This window comes from Ictalurus furcatus, chromosome 25, assembly GCF_023375685.1.
Source record: "Ictalurus furcatus strain D&B chromosome 25, Billie_1.0, whole genome shotgun sequence".
NCBI lineage: Eukaryota > Metazoa > Chordata > Actinopteri > Siluriformes > Ictaluridae > Ictalurus > Ictalurus furcatus.
In genome coordinates, this window is record NC_071279.1 from 13,732,859 (window position 1) to 13,751,174 (window position 18,316).

Sequence of the window (18,316 nt, forward strand, 5' to 3'; positions counted from 1 at the left end):
TGGGCACTTTTCTTTTTTATATATTGTATTGGTGTGAACTAATGAGAGAATAATAGAAATAGAATAGTATTTAGATACAGTATTTATGTATGTGTGTGTGTGTGTGTGTGTGTGTGTGTGTGTGTGTGTAAATGATGTTATTTATGTGATGACAATTCAGCTCGGTTGTTGCTGAATGATTAATTTGAGATTGAGTGAGCTGAATTACTTGAAACTTTTCAACACATTGTGTATTAGTGCCATCTGGTGGTCAGAAGGATGTGTAGGTAGTAGCTTACTCTGCCCTTAAAGGATGCAGCGGCAGGGTTTTGGGTTCCAGCTAACAAATCGGTGCCTTCCAGTACTTTGACAATGTTTTTTAAACAGTCAAAAAACAAAACAAAAAAACCCTACAGCCAAAACACTACACCCTAAACAGTACCCCCTACACCCAAAACACTAAATCTCACATAGTAGACCCTGTACCCTACACACTACACAGCATACCCTACGCCCAAAACACTACACCTTACACAGTACACTTGCCACCCAAAACACTACAATCTACACAAAACACCCTAAACCCCAAACTAAACCCTACACAGTACAACCAATCCCAAAAGACCTACATACTACACCCTACTTCCAACACACTACATTCTACACAGTACACACAAAACACTACTGTGTTTTGACACAGCATATCATACGCCCAAAAACACTACACCCTACACAGTACACTCTACACCAAAAACACTACACCCTACACAGTACACTCTACACCAAAAACACTACACCCTACACAGTGCAGTTTACACGTTACGAACTACCACTGCATGAAAAGAATGGAATCTGGATTTAAGTGGAAATAGTAAACTCCCACTTAATTGCAAGTTTGTCAGATGTACGAAAGTAAAAATGGACGCAGATTATGCAAAAGAGTAAATGTCTGCAAACAACCATGTACCTCAAGTCAGAGGACATTTCTACATTTGATGGATACAGCCAACGAGGACAATTGCTAATCTGGCATGGTTTAATACAAAATTCATCAAGCAAGAGTTCCCCGTTTCCCCCTCTTTGAACAAACCGAACAAAAATATTTCCCTCCACCCTCCCTCCAAATCCAACTCCCCGCACCCATTTTCTTTTAACAAAGCTTTTAAAAAATCTAAAAAATTAAAGCACCACATTCCAAAAAGTAATGCATGAAACTCTCATGACCATTATTACATACATCACACATCACATTCACATCATTATTTATTTTATTTAGCACATATAGATTCTGTTATGCCTTATTTAAAAAAATCATTATTCTCACACTATACTATTGTATTTTAAATTCACATTTGACCATATTTTCTTTACATCCAAATCTCCAAACACTCTGCTCTATACTTTTTCTGCCGCTGGCTCTTTTACCACATCCACTGTTAGCCAACCATACACTTTCTTCACACTCATATTCTTAATTTTATAGTTCTTCTCACCCTCCCTCACACCCAATCTCAGGCATGCCTTTTTCTGTTTTTTCCCCCCACACATTTCCTTTCAGTGCCATTTGCCCATTCCGAAGGTATGCTAGATTTAATTCTGTTTGATCCCAATCCTCCATGTAAATCAAGATGGCTTAAACCTCAACATTTATCATCTGGACATTACCTTATAAATACACATCTGTTCTCTCTACGTCATTTTAGATTGACTTCAAAACGGACATGAAAGCAAAACTGAACAAAACCTTAAATTTAAAACCATACGATATTTTACAAAACCCAAATTGTTCTGAAAAACAAAATGACATAATTAATCTTTTAATTAATTAAGTTTTACTAATTCATGCAACTGCCCAAACATTAATGTTCTTTTCTATTGCTGTTGTTATTACTTTTTTATTTTTTTTTAATTTTATTTCACATTATCTGAACAATGCAATTGACTTCTTTTTGCTTTGTATTTGACCATGTTATTGAATTCAATAAAATAAAGGGGGGAAAGAGGATGGCTTAGCCCAGATTGTGAGGTAAACTAAACGCTATTGGATATTTAAAAAGGGGGTGGGGCCATTCGATAAGTCCCGCCCTGACGTCCTGTTTCAGAGGACATTATGTCCATCCATCCATCCATCTTTTATACCGCTTATCCTTCTTCAGGGTCACGGGGAACCTGGAGCCTATCCCAGGGAGCATCGGGCACAAGGCGGGGTACACCATGGACAGGGTGCCAACTGGACATTATGTCCACATATCAAATAATTCTGCGCATTTCAAGGCATGTCATTATGAAGGACTTATTAAAGACAGTGTCACGTATTTAGGAATCACAATAACAAAATATACTAAATTATGATGTCAGGTGAATTTTAACCCAATTATCCAGAAAAAGGCAGAAAAAAAAATTCTTTGGTAATTATGAGATTTATCCCTAAAAGGCAGAACTCTGCTTACTAAAGCAGAAGGTATCTCCAGGTTGTCCTGTGCTGCTCTCACTCGCTCTCTCTGGCCGACACTCGCTCTGTCTGGCCGACACACGCCCTCTCTCGCACACCCCCTCTCTCGCGCGCACTTTCGCTCTCTCTCGCTCGCACACTTTCGCACTCGCTCGCACACTTTCGCACTCGCTCGCGCACTTTCGACGCTCTTTCACTGTCGTTCTTTCTCTCCCCATTCGCTTCACTTTTGTCCAGTTTGGCGCCTCATAGTTAGCGGCTTATATACAGTGACATTGTAGAGCAGGGGAGGAAATATGATTGGTACAGGACCCAGCCGATTCAGACGCTTCTGTTGCGGGGCTTCATTGGCCTAATTAACCCTCTCGATACTGACAGAAAAAAAAATCATACGAGCATATTTGTTGTATTTTTACGGCTTGAAATTTAATTTGGCGTGAGATTTACTTGGGCAGCGCGAGACACAGCCTGAAAGCGTGTTTCTCACGCCAAATGAGGCGTAAAATGAGGCAGGATTTTACTACTGGATCATTTTAAATAATAGATAGGCAAAAAAATTATGACCTGTTTTGATTAAAAACTGCCAATGAGTCTTTTGGGAGCTAAAAGAGTCAGCTGTTGGAAATAACTGAACATTTACACTTATGTATACAACATGTACCAAATAAAAATCATAATATTTCCAACGTATTCAATATCCGAATCTTCCGTCACATGCACCGACGTGACGTCATTACGCACGGCTAACGTCCCCACGGACGCCTGACGTCATCACGTTGTGTTAGTGTCAAAATTTCCCGGAAAGACACCACTCCGATTAAATATAGAAATAAACAAAACATAGATTGGATAAAAATTTGGATTTGTCTTCCGAGAGGGTCATACACTTGTAGCTAACAGGTATATTTAACAGTAACATTAAATTATTTGTTAATAGCCACGGGTGGCTTGTATTTCGGCTTATTTAAGCACCTAGCTAAGCTAAGCTAATTTGGCTTCAGCCGCAAACATGATGGCGTCAAGCTACAACGCCAAGGAAGAAGACGGCCATCACCCCGGGGTCTCGGGAGCTACTGGAAACGCCGTCCGGAGTAAAAAACCGGACAACACGGCTTTCAAACAGCAGCGTTTACCGGCGTGGCAGCCTATCCTTACTGCTGGCACGGTGTTACCGGCCTTCTTCGTTATCGGGCTGATCTTCATCCCTATCGGTATCGGGCTGTACGTAACGTCCAACAACATCAAGGAGTTTGAGGTGAGGATGTGCAACGCTGTAACCTGTATTTTAAATAATATGTGAACTAACTCTGTTTTACACACGCTTTCTTGGTTATTTTCTTCTTATCAGAAAAAATATTGAAAGCATTTTTTAAAGGTGAGGACATCTGTAGTGTTGGCTGTACAAACTCTCATTATTCTTGAGCATTAAATCCTAAGTGGGTCATTTTTACGTTTTTCTGTGACAATAATGCACAATGAAAACTGTTCCAGTGGCAGTGAAGCTCTAGGAATTCTGTCCCTGGGGCAGCACTGCACTAGGAGAACTGTCCCTGGGGCAGCACTGCCCTAGGAGAACTGTCCCTGGGGCAGCGAAGCTCTAGGAATTCTGTCCCTGGGGCAGCACTGCACTAGGAGAACTGTCCCTGGGGCAGCGAAGCTCTAGGAGAACTGTCCCTGGGGCAGCGAAGCTCTAGGAGAACTGTCCCTGGGGCAGCGAAGCTCTAGGAATTCTGTCCCTGGGGCAGCACTGCACTAGGAGAACTGTCCCTGGGGCAGCACTGCACTAGGAGAACTGTCCCTGGGGCAGCACTGCACTAGGAGAACTGTCCCTGGGGCAGCACTGCACTAGGAGAACTGTCCCTGGGGCAGCACTGCACTAGGAGAACTGTCCCTGGGGCAGCGACGCGCTAGGGGAGCTTGTCCCACTGACAACTGGATTTGACAAGCTGTGCTCTTCTATCCGACACTAACTTGTAAGAGATTAATGAAGATCAGGATGTGTAAATGTGTTGAAGGTGGTGGGAAGTGGATGTGTTATGTTTATATCTGATAAATATAAAATTGAAAGAGATTTGTCCACTGGTGGTGGAGATAACGTGTCTCAACACGTTACTTGTTGCAAAACTGCAGCACATCCAGTCGTGTGCTTGAAGAAAGCACCGGTTCGACTTCTTTAAAACTTGTTTTATTCACTCGTTCATACAGGTTTAACTTCCTGAATGTTGCATGCGGAAATATTCTTTTCCATTGAACGATGAGCCTGTAATAGAAGAGTAAACTTTACAGAGGTCGAGCTGTAAAGTTTACAGTCATGGAAGTCTTCACGTTGCAGTTTCTCTGTAACATGACCAGCTGTTTTTATTTGATTGTTTACAGTCTTATTAACTTCAGTTTGCAAGAATTAAATAGATCGTTGGTGAATTCACAACTGGTTATAGCTGTTCTAACATCAGTAACTTGTTTCATAGAAGTTAAATGGAGCTAGATCGGAGAAGCTTGACAAATAATGAAGTACTAACAGCAATAAAGAATTTGTTCTTTAAAGTGTTTGTGTAGTCATGCCTCCATATCATATGCAGCTCCATATCTCTCCTCTCTTTTTTTTCTTCCTTTTTTTGTTAACAGATTGATTACACGGGGGCAGACGCCTCAAGTCCATGCTACAACTGCTCGCAGAGCAGCTGGAACAGCACGACACCATGTAAATGCTCACTGCCCTTCTCTCTTGAGCAGCCCTTTGAGGTAAACACACAGCGTGGCTTAATTTCTCACACTTCAGTTTCTATACATATAGTGTATATATGTTTGTGTGTGTATATATAGGCACTACAAGATGTATTTACACAGAGGATTTTGAACTCTTTTGAGGAACTAAAGATTTGCCGGACTTTCCCCAATGAGAACAGCACACTTCCTAGTTCCCGTTTTGCTTTAACACCACACTGCCGGACCTGTGATGCACTGTGTGTAACCTTGTTGTGGCTGCATCTTTTCAGCTTCCTTCTTCAGCGATATTGTGCCGATATAACGTTAACATTAAAGTAGCTGTGCGCTATCATAGAGTACAAACTACACCTACAAACTGGTACTCCCTTTGCATCCTCTAATTAAATTTTTGTTATATCCAAGATTAGACCCATTAAGGCAGGGTTCTGGTGATATGGGAATGAACAAGTGACTACTTAAGGACCATTGGAAAATCAATATAACGCTGAGCTTCATGTTGTACAGTGAGCATGTCAGCCATTTATTTAGGGGAAACAATCCATAAATGTTTGGATGCAGCGTTTTCATACGTTCTCCAGACACACGTAATCGACACTGACCTTTCTTCCTTGTTAACAAATGTCCTTGGTCAGATTGTGTATGATTCAGCTGTGCTAATCATTCACAACAGTGGCTCTCAAAGTGGACTTTTAAAAATGATTTTCTTAGAGTAGTGGAAATCACAACCCGTATTCGGTCCGTCCAGGATTTTGCCATCGCAGAAATGAGCGCGTAATCTAACAAGCTCCGCAATATTCGGAGGAACTTGCGATTTTATTTATTTACTTATTTATTTGTCAAAATTACAGCAGATTTGGGCCGAGACGCATCATGTGACATCATCACAGCCTTCAGCCCAAGCTGATTCATCGGCCTGAGTTGCCATTCCTTCGATTCATGTGCGTCAAACATGAGTGCAGCTAAAAGGTCTCATTTACCAACACATCGCTGCAAAACAATTTCGTGCGATTCAAGTAGTTTTCTGCAAAAAAAAACCCACCCCAAAATACTCTGCAAGTTGCATCGCAAATTTGGAAAAAAGCCACAGCAAAATCAAGCATCACAATAAAACTAAACGAAATCCTGTATGGACTGCATATTATCCATATTATTATATTTAGGGGTTCAAGCACCAATCAAGTAACTCAGCCCTAATGTGTTCCATCAGTGGAAAGTTCAGGAATTGAAAGCTCTTAAAATATTATTTGACAAATGTAAATAATGTTAAAAAATTAGTCTGTACTGGGGGGGGGGGCAATGGAATTTAATTTAAGTTAAAGGGGTGCCTGGCTACGAAAGGTTTGAGAACTACTGAAGTACAAAACAACAGCAGCAGCTTTTTCCACCTTAAACAGCCTCTGAATTCCTCATACATCGCTGTGGAATAAAAAAATAATAAAAAATCAGAAATCTGTCACAGTGCAGAAAGAACATGGGTTAGATTTTCCATTTCACATTGCCTTTACATGCATGTGCATGGATTTTTGGACTGTATAATTCCAAAAGGAGGTACGCTCACGTTGTTTTTCTAATCCCCAGAGCAACGTTTTTATGTACTATGGCCTTTCAAACTTCTACCAAAACCATCGTCGCTATGTGAAATCCAGAGATGACAGCCAGCTGAACGGAGACGCCTCGTCCCTGAAGGTATGGATCACACGGATCCGCAGATGTACAGCCTCATGTGAATGAGTCTCCATGCAGTAGACCTGTGTAGATTAGGACATATCGATCATTAATATCTTCGCTGTTCGTGCTTTTCTACCGCAGGACCCGAGTAAAGAATGTGAGCCATATCGCACGATTGGAAACACACCCATTGCGCCTTGTGGCGCTATTGCTAACAGCATGTTTAATGGTAAGACAAAAAAGGAATTTAGTACAGTCATGTGATCATGTAATCGAAAGCCTGTGAGACGGTCAGCGAGCTTGATTGCTTTTCCCTAATTTCTGCAGACACGCTGGAATTGATTTATCTCGATCCCAATGGAACCAGGAACATAATTCCGCTCATAAAGACGGGCATCGCCTGGTGGACGGATAAGCATGTGAAATTCAGAAACCCTGGTGGCAGTGTTTCCAACCTGACCGCTGTTTTTCAAGGTAAGATATAAAATGCAAGAACACTTCCTGAGCTCAGGAGCAGCTCGGAGAGCAGTTCAGCCGCAAGGTTTATAGTAATGTGCACATTCCAATGTTGGCGTTTCTTGGGCATTATTGGTAGTTATTTAATTAATAATAAGTTAAAGTAGTGTAAGAGGAATAAAACACTTAGGAGCATGCTCTTATAGGAACATTAGCAACAAAAGGACAGAAAAAGTAACTCCACTTTGTTTTGGGTCCGAAGCCAGAACTTGATTGGAGGTATACTAAATGCTCACTTAAGTGTGTAGAGGCATCGGATATTCCTGTATACATGGTGGTTGTAAGTATGCCCGAGTTGCCATTCCTAAGTACTGAGCCTACAGTACAGCTAAGCATCTGTTGGCACTCATAATTCCTTGCAGACCGAGCATACACGTATATCTCCTTTCAGTGGATTTCCTGAGCACCGTAATTTTCGGACTATTGAGCGCACCTGACTATAAGCCGCACCCACTAACTTTAAAAAGAAAAAAAGTTTTGTACATATATAGGCCGCACTTGTCTATAAGCCGCAGGTGTCCACATTGTAACATGAGATATTTACACAGAAAGATGTTACACAAAAAATTTTTTAAACTTTTAATTAAATACGTACCGTAAATGCTTTTTTCCGAACAGTGCCTGTAACACGGCTGGTTAAAAAAATAAAAAATACAGTTGCCTACCAGGAAAAGTCATTGATCGCTATCTTCATCTTCCTCCTGTGCACTAAAACCACTAAAGTCGTCTTCTTCAGTGTCAGAATTGAACAGCCTCAGAATTACCGGTACTTCGTCACACACTTCATCAGTCTCTCTTTTGTTGTCGCTCTCAATGTCACTTACGTCTCGAGGCAAATTCGCCCTTGAGCTTGTGCTGTCCTCTTCATCACGCAGCAGTCCAGCCTTTCGAAACCCCTTGGTAGATTTTTTGACACTGCTCCACGCTGTTAGGATCCACTGGCAGACTTGAGCAAAAGTTGCTCTCCGCATGCTATTTCCTTCTTCGACAGCCAGATCGATCGCCTTTAACTTGAAAGCTGCATCATATGCATTTCTTCGTGTGTTTTCCATGATGAGGGTGTGTGCATGAAGCGCAAAATGACTGATCTGAAGAATTTATTGTGAGTGCGTTTTGATTTAATTCGAACAGTTTCATTGGTCCACTGTGACCTGTTCGGTAATTTCATTGGTCCGATGTGACGAGGCTAAATGTTTTGGGGGCATGAAGCTCGTTAGCCCATAAAAATCCATAAATTAGCCGCATCATTGTTTAAGCCGCAGTGTTCAAATCGTGTGGAAAAAAGTAGCGGCTTATAGTCCGGAAATTACGGTAAGGTGTTTCCATGCAACAAATTTCTGATTAAAACAGCCATATCCCAGGGGTGGGAATCAGAATTTGGATCTGATTCAAAATCAAAATCGGATCCTCGGTGTTCACATGACCCGATACCAATTACAATATTGCCAAACTCTGAGTAATATCGGAATATTGATGTGCATCAAAACGTAGTTTAAATGAATAGTCACAAGCTTTAGTCCACAGCAAAAGATTCAGATGACTTTCCACACTTTACTTTTCACTTCTTCTTCTTCTCTAAAGCAAGTCTTCTCTCTTTCAGGAACTGCGAAACCAGTCAACTGGCGTAAGCCTGTGTATGAGCTGGATTCAGACCCAGCGAACAACGGCTTCATTAACGAAGACTTCATCGTGTGGATGCGAACGGCCGCCCTGCCCACATTTAGGAAACTCTACCGTATCATCCAGAAGAAGAACAACATGACTCCAACGCTTCCCAGAGGCAACTACACTCTGGAAGTCACTTACAGTATCCTCTCAGTTCAGATCTGAATCCCAGTTTCCTGGAGGTCTCTGGAAGTGCACTTATCATGCGGCTTTGTACAGATAATTTCAAGTTGAATTGTAATTACTGTTAGTTTTTTTTTTTTTTTTTTTTTAAACTTAGAATTGGGCTCATAACTAGTTAAGAGAAATGTTGCATTATACTGAACTGTAACTGAAGTCTAAATGCTTTTGTGAAATGCTGCTAAGCTCCCTAACCCGTCACTCTCAGATTATCCCGTGCGCAGCTTTGATGGCCAAAAGCGTATGATCCTCAGCACCATCTCGTGGATGGGAGGGAAGAACCCGTTCCTGGGCATCGCCTACATCACCGTGGGTTCCGTCTGTTTCTTCCTCGGAGTCGTCCTACTCTTCATCCACCACAAATACGGGAACCGCAACAACAGCTCTGACATTCCCAACTAACTTCGTGTGATCACCTGCATGCCGTCTGCCACATGCATGATGACCAACCGCTTATCATCTGAGCTTGTCTCTTTGTGTGTGTGTGTGTGTGTGTGTGTGTGTGTGTGTGTGTGTGTACGTGTCCTGTGTGTGTATATATGAGTATCTTGCTTGGAGCGCAGCACTGCAGAGCATTATGTTTAAGACAGTTGTTTAATTTTATATACATGTACTGTATGTATTTTTAAAAAGGTTAATAGTGTTCTAAGTCATTATTATTATTATTATTATTATTATTATTATTATTTAGTCAGTATTTCTGTATTTTATTATGGCTCATGGGCTTCTATAATTTTAAAGTGTATATATTTGAACAGGCCATGATAAGTGTGACTTTGCAAAAACATTTACTTGATTAAAGTGAATTAGTGTATATAAGCTATAACTGTCAGAGCTGAATCCTTGCCCAAGTCTTGTTGCCTAAAGAAACTGATATAGGACACATGATCCAGTAGGTCAACATCTTTAACAGCTGTAGATCAACCAAACAGGAGCCTTACAGACCCAGTGCAAAATGCATCGACTTGGCTGACCGACTAAAATTTAAATGGATGTAATTAATACCAAATTCTGAAGTTTATATAGTGTAAAGTTCCTTGGGATCAAAAGTAATTCCTGCTTATATGGTTTATAGAGTGCCATGACCTGACTCAGTTATTTCTTGACCTGTGTGTGTTTTATTTAAATGCATTCCTTGTTAGTGTTTTTTTTTATTATTATTATTATTATTATTATTATTTTATTTTTTTTCTTTTGGTTTTATGGTTTTGAAGATTTTGAGTGTCACAGGTTGTCTTGTTCATGTCCAGCTCTTTGCACTTTAGGCTTGGCACAGCTTTTATGTCGTTCATTTTGGTCACTTATGGATGTGTTTCCAGAGAAATAAAATTAGATGGAAACAAACTTTTCAGCTTATTGTTTCAGTTTCTCATAGCTAGGTCTTATTTCACACTCTTCTAGGAAACTGCCACAATGAAACACATTAAATGTGTTTATACTAAAATAGTCAAGATGTACGTAGTGGGTGTAGTGCTAACTTATTGGTTGGCGTTGTATTTGAGTTATTCCTGTGAGAAGTTAGCAGGCTTGTGCTGCACTGACGTCACTGAATGACATTGCTAGAGCAATTACAATGTAGTTTAGTATGAGAGAACAATTCAATGATCTCAAACAAACGAGGCAACGGTCAGGTTTCACTGTTTGTGCCCAAAAAAACAAGTGCAAGAACTTCTTTTTGCACAGTTTTCCAGTGACATCTGGTATCATATTAATGGTGTGTGAAATATACAGAGGATTCCAGAATACACCGCAGCTATAGAAGAAAAATACAGCAGAAACTTGGCACAGTTAATGATATATGAGATGATGTGCACGATTGCATTGATGTCAGTCAGTAGAGCTGTCAAGTTACACATGCTACTCCTGAGATACTAGTGAACCTGACCCCTTCTGCTCTCTGCACCTGTCTCTGGGGAGATGGCACACACTTCCCATTTACTCATCTAAGATATGATCTATTGCCTACCCGTCTTGGCGTAATAGCATTATTAAATACCTTTACAACAGTTTGACTGAAAATTATTCAAATAAAATGCTAGTAATAGGTGGAACACGACAGTTTATCTCCTAAAACCAGATCTATTTATCAATATACAAGTTGTTCAGGCTGAATAACGCATTTCAACCATCAACTTTAGTGAACTGTAATAAGCTGTTTTTTCTGCTAGTGTTATCTAATAAATTGGCTAACTCCTGGCCAAAGGTAGTTGTTATGTAAAGGTTAGTTAAATGAAATGATGTATGGATAGAAAGTATGGATAATAATCATTACATAATTATGATATAGTGTAAAGATAGTTCACCATTTCTGCTTTTAGCTGGACTTTGGAGTACATTTAAAGTTTATTTTCAGGAGAAATGACTTCACTTTGACAGTTCTGCAGCTACATATGACTAAAAACTCGAGGTAGGCTACTTGATCGACAAGAATGCAGTATCTATAGTGTAGCATATTACTCGTTTTAAAAATAACCATTAAAAATAAAACTGGAGTACCATGCCAGAACAGCAGGTGGCAGTAATTTACTGTTGTGCCACATTCAATACACCGGTTCAATCCGAAATTGCTCGGGTTGAGACTTAAACTGCACTAACTAGGTTACAGAAGGAGCGTCTTTCATGGCGCATGTAGTGCCCTTAAACAGGGAGCAGGAAGTCGTTTGGGATTTAACCCCTATTTCCGTCTCGGTGTCCTTGGCTGGAGAGAATAAGCGAGAGAAGGAGATAATGTATAGACACGTTGTGGTGAGTTCATTCCAAAAGTAATATTTAAGAGCTGTGAAAGCATTAATCAGGATGTAAACAAGGACTTTTAGAAGCAACGTGTTTCCAAGCTACGCTAAGTGAATTTATTTCACTAGGTAATATCTCAGCTAGCTCACTAGCTAGGCTTTGAAGGACAGGATGAACCTGCTGTATAGTGCATGATTGGGTTATAATGAAACAGGAAGTATTAAGAAATATAAATCAGTTCAACAAGGAAACAAAAATCATTGTAGTCACTTTACATTTTGAATTTATTAAGTTAATAACTCTAATTGTTTAAACGGGTATCATCCATGTTTGGGTAGCTATTATAATATTTGTAGCATTATAACTGTCTAGCCATTATACGTTAATGAGCTGTATAACATCGTCAATGATTGAGAGTAACATGAGGGCCAGAGGGCTTAAACCTGTCAGAAAGTCAGAAATAATAAAACCCCCAAACTGGTTCTTGGGAGCTGAAGAAGAAGATGAAGTAGAAGAAGAAGAAGATGATGAAGATGAAAAAAAAGAAGATGAAGTAGAAGAAGATGATGAAGAAGAAAAAGAAGATGAAGTAGAAGACGATGATGATGAAGAAAAAGAAGATGAGGAAGAAAAAGAAGATGAAGTAGAAGAAGACGATGAAGAAAAAGAAGATGAAGTAGTAAATGAAGATGAAGAAGAAGATGAAGTAGTAAAAGAAGTTGAAGATGAAGTAGATGTAGTAGTTGAAGATGAAGAATATGAAGTAGAAGAAGAAGATGATGACAAAGAAGAAGAATATGAAATAGAAGAAGATGAAGAAGAAAAAGAAGAAGAATATGAAGTAGATGAAGTAAAAGAAGAAGAAGATGAAGGAAGAGGGAGAGAAGCTCCATAAAGTTAAAAAGTTTATGGTTCCTCTTTTTAGTACTGATGGGTAATCTAGCAGCAGCAGTTTGAATGAATAAAAATGGAGCAAGGAAATACAGCAATCTAAACAGGATCTGGTCCTGGAGTTCCTCCTGTCCTGTATGTTTTAGTATTAAAACTAGTAACTAATGGACTCATGAGCACCCCTTCCTGAGCTGAGGGGTGTCAGAGCAGAGAAATCTGTGAAATATACAGGACCGGTGGTACTCCAGATTATATATCGTGATATATAGATTATATATCGTGATATGCATCGTCTATCGTACAAATGTCCTCAAGTGTATTGATATGATATGATATGTTTGTGATCTCACCCAGCCCTACCTTTAACTGTAAAATCAATTCCATTGGCACTCTCAGCACTGATTAATTTCATCCAGACAATCGTTTTTTCTGCTTTTCACTAATAGGACATTCAGTTTGTATCAAAACTGCCAATTTGTTCAAGTTGGAAGAAATTAATAATAAATATAATAAGAGTAATAGTCCGTTTAAAAAAAAAAAGCATTGAGGACCCATGGGCTATGCTCACAGAACCATGGGTCTAGAAGATTACCGACGTTATTGTCACATATACAAGTACAGGACGGTGAAATAATTTTCTTCATGTACTGCGTTCACACAGAGAAATACAAATGTACAGTAACATAACCTAGATGATGGACTGCATTTGCCAATCAAATTGTGGTGTGATGGACCATCATGCACTACAGAATGGAAAGGTAGAGGCTTGTAGCGAGATATATATATATATATAATGTGTATATATGTGTGTGTGTGTGTGTATACAGTGCTGACATATTTCTAAATGTGCGATCTAATCTTGTTTACACTGATTCAGCCGGAATAAGCCTGTTCCTGAGCACGTTTGAGCGTATTTACTTGTTGTCTGGTAACCACTAGCTCAAATGTCTATTCTGTGTGTTTCCAGGCACTTCAGCAGCTGTCCCGACGGACGCTCACTAGTACCGCTCGCAGGCTGGTGGAGAATAAAGTGCCCCAGAAGCAAAAGCTGTTCCAGGTGAGTAGATCAGATTATTCCCGCCTAATGGATAATATGAAAGTCCACAAAATTTTGGGGGTGGGGGGGGGTAGTCGGTGTCTGTACTTTCGCAATGCACATTTCACTCTATTGTGTCTGTTTTTTTTTCTTTATGTTGAACAGCTTTCTTTTATCTCTGGAGGTCTTTGAGAACTCCCTAGGACTGACCGGCACAGTGGCCACGCCCTGTTCGGTCACCATCCTTTCCCTTTTCCTTACACACACTGATGTGACTTTGTGAAGCTATTAGTGCACTGAATCAAATAAATACCACTTTACGACACTGATGTTAATGTTGCCCCAGAACTAAAAACATGTGCATGCTGCTCAGAGTTACAGTTAACATGACCTGCAAGTCTCTTACTATTTTAAAATCCGTTAATAATACAAACATGCCTTCTTTAGATGCAACACTTTTTCACCTTTTTATGAAACTAATATAGTCTACCTTTTCACGAGGAAAGAATGTGTGTGTCACTGGTTGTTCGATTATAATCATCACTCGACCCTACTACAAGTTTACTAAACTGAACTAAAAGTCGACTTTCCTTCTCTTCATTAATATTCACCCATTTACACAGAAGTTTTAAACCTCAGTTTCACTGCAGAGTAGGCGTAGATGTTTTTATAAAGGAGATATATGAACATAAAACATTATTACTACACCATGTAAGGAATAAAACACAACAGGGTGTGCTGTTTATGATGATTATTAGGTTGATTTATTATCCACAAAGCGGATTCACTTGCCACCCCAAAGATGATTTGTTTTTCCAAAAGCAGCCTGTCCTGAATTTTTTTATTTCTCTTCCATCACAGCATTGTGCCAACAATGACACGGTTATTCATTACAGAATGCCACATCATACTTTTTTAACTGTTTATAGTTACGATTAATATTGCAGAAATCCTGTGAAACAACTTAGTTCCTGTTATGACTGATAGCAGCTATAAACATTCATCACGGGGAAAACACCTCACAACAGAGCTGCTGTTATAGAAAATGAACACTTTCTAAGCGATCAGATTTGAGAATTCAACTGCTTTGCAGTATAAATTATAATATTTTATTGTCTTGTATGCTATATGAGCTATAACTGTATACAAATAAACCGCAAACAGAGAGTACGGTATCTCCAGGAGCCCAAAACACACTGAGATCTAAGAGCGTCATCCCAATCCCATGCATTCTGTCAAGCTGTAAATGCACATCATTAAAACATATAACTGATAGAAGTCTGTGTACGTGTCTGTCTGTACGTGTCTGTGTGTGTTCACTTCACACTCAGGTTGTTGCACTCGAAACATGTCCAACAGATAAGTATATCATAGCTGAACAAGGCTCTAATACACTAACCTGCGTATGGTGTGCTGATTGAGCCTAACTGTGACATTTTAATATAGTACATTTACAAAAAGTAGCAGCATGCAGGCTTTTACACACAGCATAGTTCTTTAATTCATGCTTGTAGTCTGGAGAGTACACTTTGTCTTGACTATTGGGGTTTTATTCTGGGTGTAGCTGTGATTTATAATAGGCAATTGAATCATCCTGATTTCTTTTGATTTGCTTTTTTTTTCTTTTAAACTTCTAACAGTCTTCCAATGAAGACTTTTGTACAGCAACAAAGTGATGCAAATTATTTAGTGTATAGTTTTGTGATTGCTAGACATATTAACATTCTCTAGAGGATCAAAATCGACTAGTGGCGATTATTTCTTGTAAAATCTGAAATGTCCACCCACAATGTGTCACTAAAATCATCAGCTCACTAGTGAGTTATTATTATTGATTTTTTTTCTAAATTCAAGTGTTTTTTTTTTTTTTTTTTGGGTGGGAATTTTCTCAGGGGTGAAAGGATGAAAAGAAAGTCACAGGATAGAAAGAACATATTTAAATAATCCATGAATAAGTATAGACTAATTATTGATTAGTGATTATTGAGCCACTTGACAGTGTGACATATATTTAAGAAGAGATTACATGATTCATACTAATCTGCTCTTATTTTGGTGTCTCTTAGGAGAATAATGGCATACCAGTTCATTTGAAGGGTGGAGCAGGTGATGCCATCCTGTACCGCACCACAATGGGCCTCACCATCTTGGGTATGTTGATGGAAAATTAGCTTTATTAAACCCACCACGCAATAAGCCTCCTGAGTAGGTTACATGACTATTCATTTTTAACTCGTCAACTAATAATTCAAAAAAGTAGTAGACTAGTCATCTATTTGATTAGAGCACATGATTCAGGATTTATCACTATGTATCCTGCTTCATTAGTGTTATTAAATGCTAAACAACAGAAAAGAACATTTAAAAAAAAAAACAAACACACTTGAGTTAGCAGCCACACACTTTACTGTCTTTATTGTCTCTGTTATCCACCACCCTGACCAGTCAACATCTCCACATATCAACATATCAAAAACTACTGAACATATTATCGATTAGTTTGTCCAACCCCTACTATAGAGTACAAAGACATGTCTTTCTGACAGTTTTGTTTTTTATAATGAAGTTACAGAGGACAGTAGTGACAGCTGGAGTATAGATGTTTTACTTACATAACCATGTCTCTTAGGCAAGGGAGAAAACTTATATATATATATATATATATATATATATATATATATATATATATATATATATATATATATATATATATATATATATATTTGAAATTTCCCCAATGGGGGATCAATAAAGGTACAACTTATGTTATATTTTGCTGTACTATTTGTAGTCTGACACTGTGTTTTGTTTTCTAGGAACCGTCTTTGTAATATATGAGCTGGTCAAGGCATCGCTCCCTCACAAAAAGGAATAAAAACTCCTGGAATTATTTCTGCCAAAATGGCCTTGTACATGTTTTAAGGAGTTTAAATGCTGTATATTTATTCACTTTCATAATGGGACCAATCTACATGTATGTAGCTGTGGACAATAAAATCTACTTCCCATGAATTCTGCCTCTCTTTGAAGTGCTTTCTACTCTGTTAATAATCAGTAAAGCATACTGTATAATTTTCTTCTGTTTGCTTAAACAATACTCCACCTTATATGTAAACCCAGTATTACATTCTCAGTTCCTAGGAAATTTAGTGCTTTCCAGCTACCAGTTTCAGCAGAGAAATTGCCAAAAATATTAAAAATATATTTGTTTAATAACTTTAAGACACTTGACAACTTGCAAACCCTTGCAATGAAGTTTTTATTATATACTGGCCAACAGTACACATAACTGCCCAGAATGAAGTAAGGGAATACAGTCTGGGATAACCGCTTAATGAGAAGAACTCACGTATGTTTGCTGAATTTTATAAAGTTTTCCCTATATCTGAAGTAAAAAAAGGAATATGGTGGTGAAAATTATATCAGGTACAGTGGTGCTTGAAACCCTTAGAATTTTCTGTATCTCTGCATAAATATGTAGAAATACAGAAACATCATCAGCTTTTCACACAAGTCCTAAAAGAAGATGAGAACCCAGTTAAACAAATGAGACTAAAATATTATACTTAGCCATTTATTTACTGAGGAAAATGATCCAACATTATGTATCTGTGAGTGGCAAAAGTATGTGTATTTTTTCTTTCAGTATCTGGTGTGATCCCCTTATGCAGCAATTACTGCAACTAAACATTTCCGGTAACTATTGATCAGTCCTGTACATCGGCTTGGAGGAATTTAATCCCATTCCTCAGTACAGAACAGCTTCAACTCTGGGATGTTGGTGGGTTTCCTCACATGAACTGCTTGCTTCAAGTCCTTCCACAACAATCCTATTGGATTAAGGTCAGGTCTTTGACTTGGCCATTCCAAAACATTAACTTTATTCTTCTTTAACCAAATTTGGTTGAACAATTTGTGTGCTCAGGGTCATTGTCTTGCTTCAAGACCCACTTTCTCTTAAGATTCAGTTCTTGAACAGAAGGGCAGAAGTGTTCTATTTGGAGAGCAGTGGCTTTCTCCTTGCAACCCTGCCATACACACCACTGATGTTCAGTGTTCTCCTGATGGTGGACTCCCGAATATTAACATTAGCCAATGTGTGAAAGGCCTTCAGTTGCTTAGAAGTTACCCTGGCTTCCTTTGTAACCTTGTGGACTATTACATGTCTTGCTCTTAGAGTGAACTTTGTTGCTCGACCACTCCTGGGGAGGGGAACAATGGTCTTGAATTTCCTCCATCTGTCTGACTGTGGATTGGTTCAAACTCTATAGAGATGGTTTTTTAACCTTTTCCAGGTCGATAAGCATCAACAACTCCTCAAAAATCTCCTTTGCTCATGAAATGATACACTTCCACAAACAAGATCAGACTCTGATAGATCCCTGTTCTTTAAATAAAACAGGATGCTCACTCACACCTGATTGTCATCTCATTAATTGAAAACACCCGACTCCACTATGTAATATTGG

General features: G+C 38.9%; 2 protein-coding genes across 3 annotated transcripts; both read left to right on the forward strand.

Moving 5' to 3' along the window:
• The first annotated feature begins 3,177 nt into the window (after window positions 1-3,177).
• LOC128601251 (cell cycle control protein 50A-like) lies at window positions 3,178-10,531 on the forward strand. Its single transcript, XM_053614300.1, has 7 exons — window positions 3,178-3,686; window positions 5,057-5,173; window positions 6,737-6,844; window positions 6,968-7,055; window positions 7,154-7,300; window positions 8,943-9,149; window positions 9,396-10,531. The coding sequence occupies exons 1-7, from the start codon at window positions 3,441-3,443 to the stop codon at window positions 9,587-9,589; spliced, it is 1,107 nt and encodes a 368-aa protein (XP_053470275.1). The 5' UTR covers window positions 3,178-3,440; the 3' UTR covers window positions 9,590-10,531.
• A 1,246-nt stretch (window positions 10,532-11,777) lies between these two features.
• On the forward strand, window positions 11,778-16,859 carry LOC128601252 (cytochrome c oxidase subunit 7A2, mitochondrial). 2 transcript variants are annotated; one of them, XM_053614301.1, is made up of 4 exons: window positions 11,779-11,932; window positions 13,779-13,868; window positions 15,914-15,998; window positions 16,664-16,859. In XM_053614301.1, the coding sequence occupies exons 1-4, from the start codon at window positions 11,807-11,809 to the stop codon at window positions 16,720-16,722; spliced, it is 360 nt and encodes a 119-aa protein (XP_053470276.1). In that variant the 5' UTR covers window positions 11,779-11,806; the 3' UTR covers window positions 16,723-16,859. The 2 variants fall into 2 exon arrangements, with proteins under 2 accessions (XP_053470277.1, XP_053470276.1); XM_053614302.1 differs by lacking the exons at window positions 15,914-15,998; window positions 16,664-16,859 and adding an exon at window positions 15,179-15,760 and having other exon boundaries at window positions 11,778-11,932.
• Window positions 16,860-18,316: the final 1,457 nt, after the last annotated feature.

Coding starts and splice junctions, on each gene's coding strand:
- LOC128601251 (XM_053614300.1), top strand. CDS start 3,441: ATGATGGCGTCAAGCTACAACGCCAAGGAAGAAGACGGCCATCACCCC. Junction 5,174..6,736: donor CTCTTGAGCAGCCCTTTGAG/GTAAACACACAG, acceptor TCTAATCCCCAG/AGCAACGTTTTTATGTACTA. Junction 7,301..8,942: donor CCTGACCGCTGTTTTTCAAG/GTAAGATATAAA, acceptor TCTCTCTTTCAG/GAACTGCGAAACCAGTCAAC.
- LOC128601252 (XM_053614301.1), top strand. CDS start 11,807: ATGGCGCATGTAGTGCCCTTAAACAGGGAGCAGGAAGTCGTTTGGGAT. Junction 13,869..15,913: donor AGAAGCAAAAGCTGTTCCAG/GTGAGTAGATCA, acceptor GGTGTCTCTTAG/GAGAATAATGGCATACCAGT. Junction 15,999..16,663: donor AATGGGCCTCACCATCTTGG/GTATGTTGATGG, acceptor TTTGTTTTCTAG/GAACCGTCTTTGTAATATAT.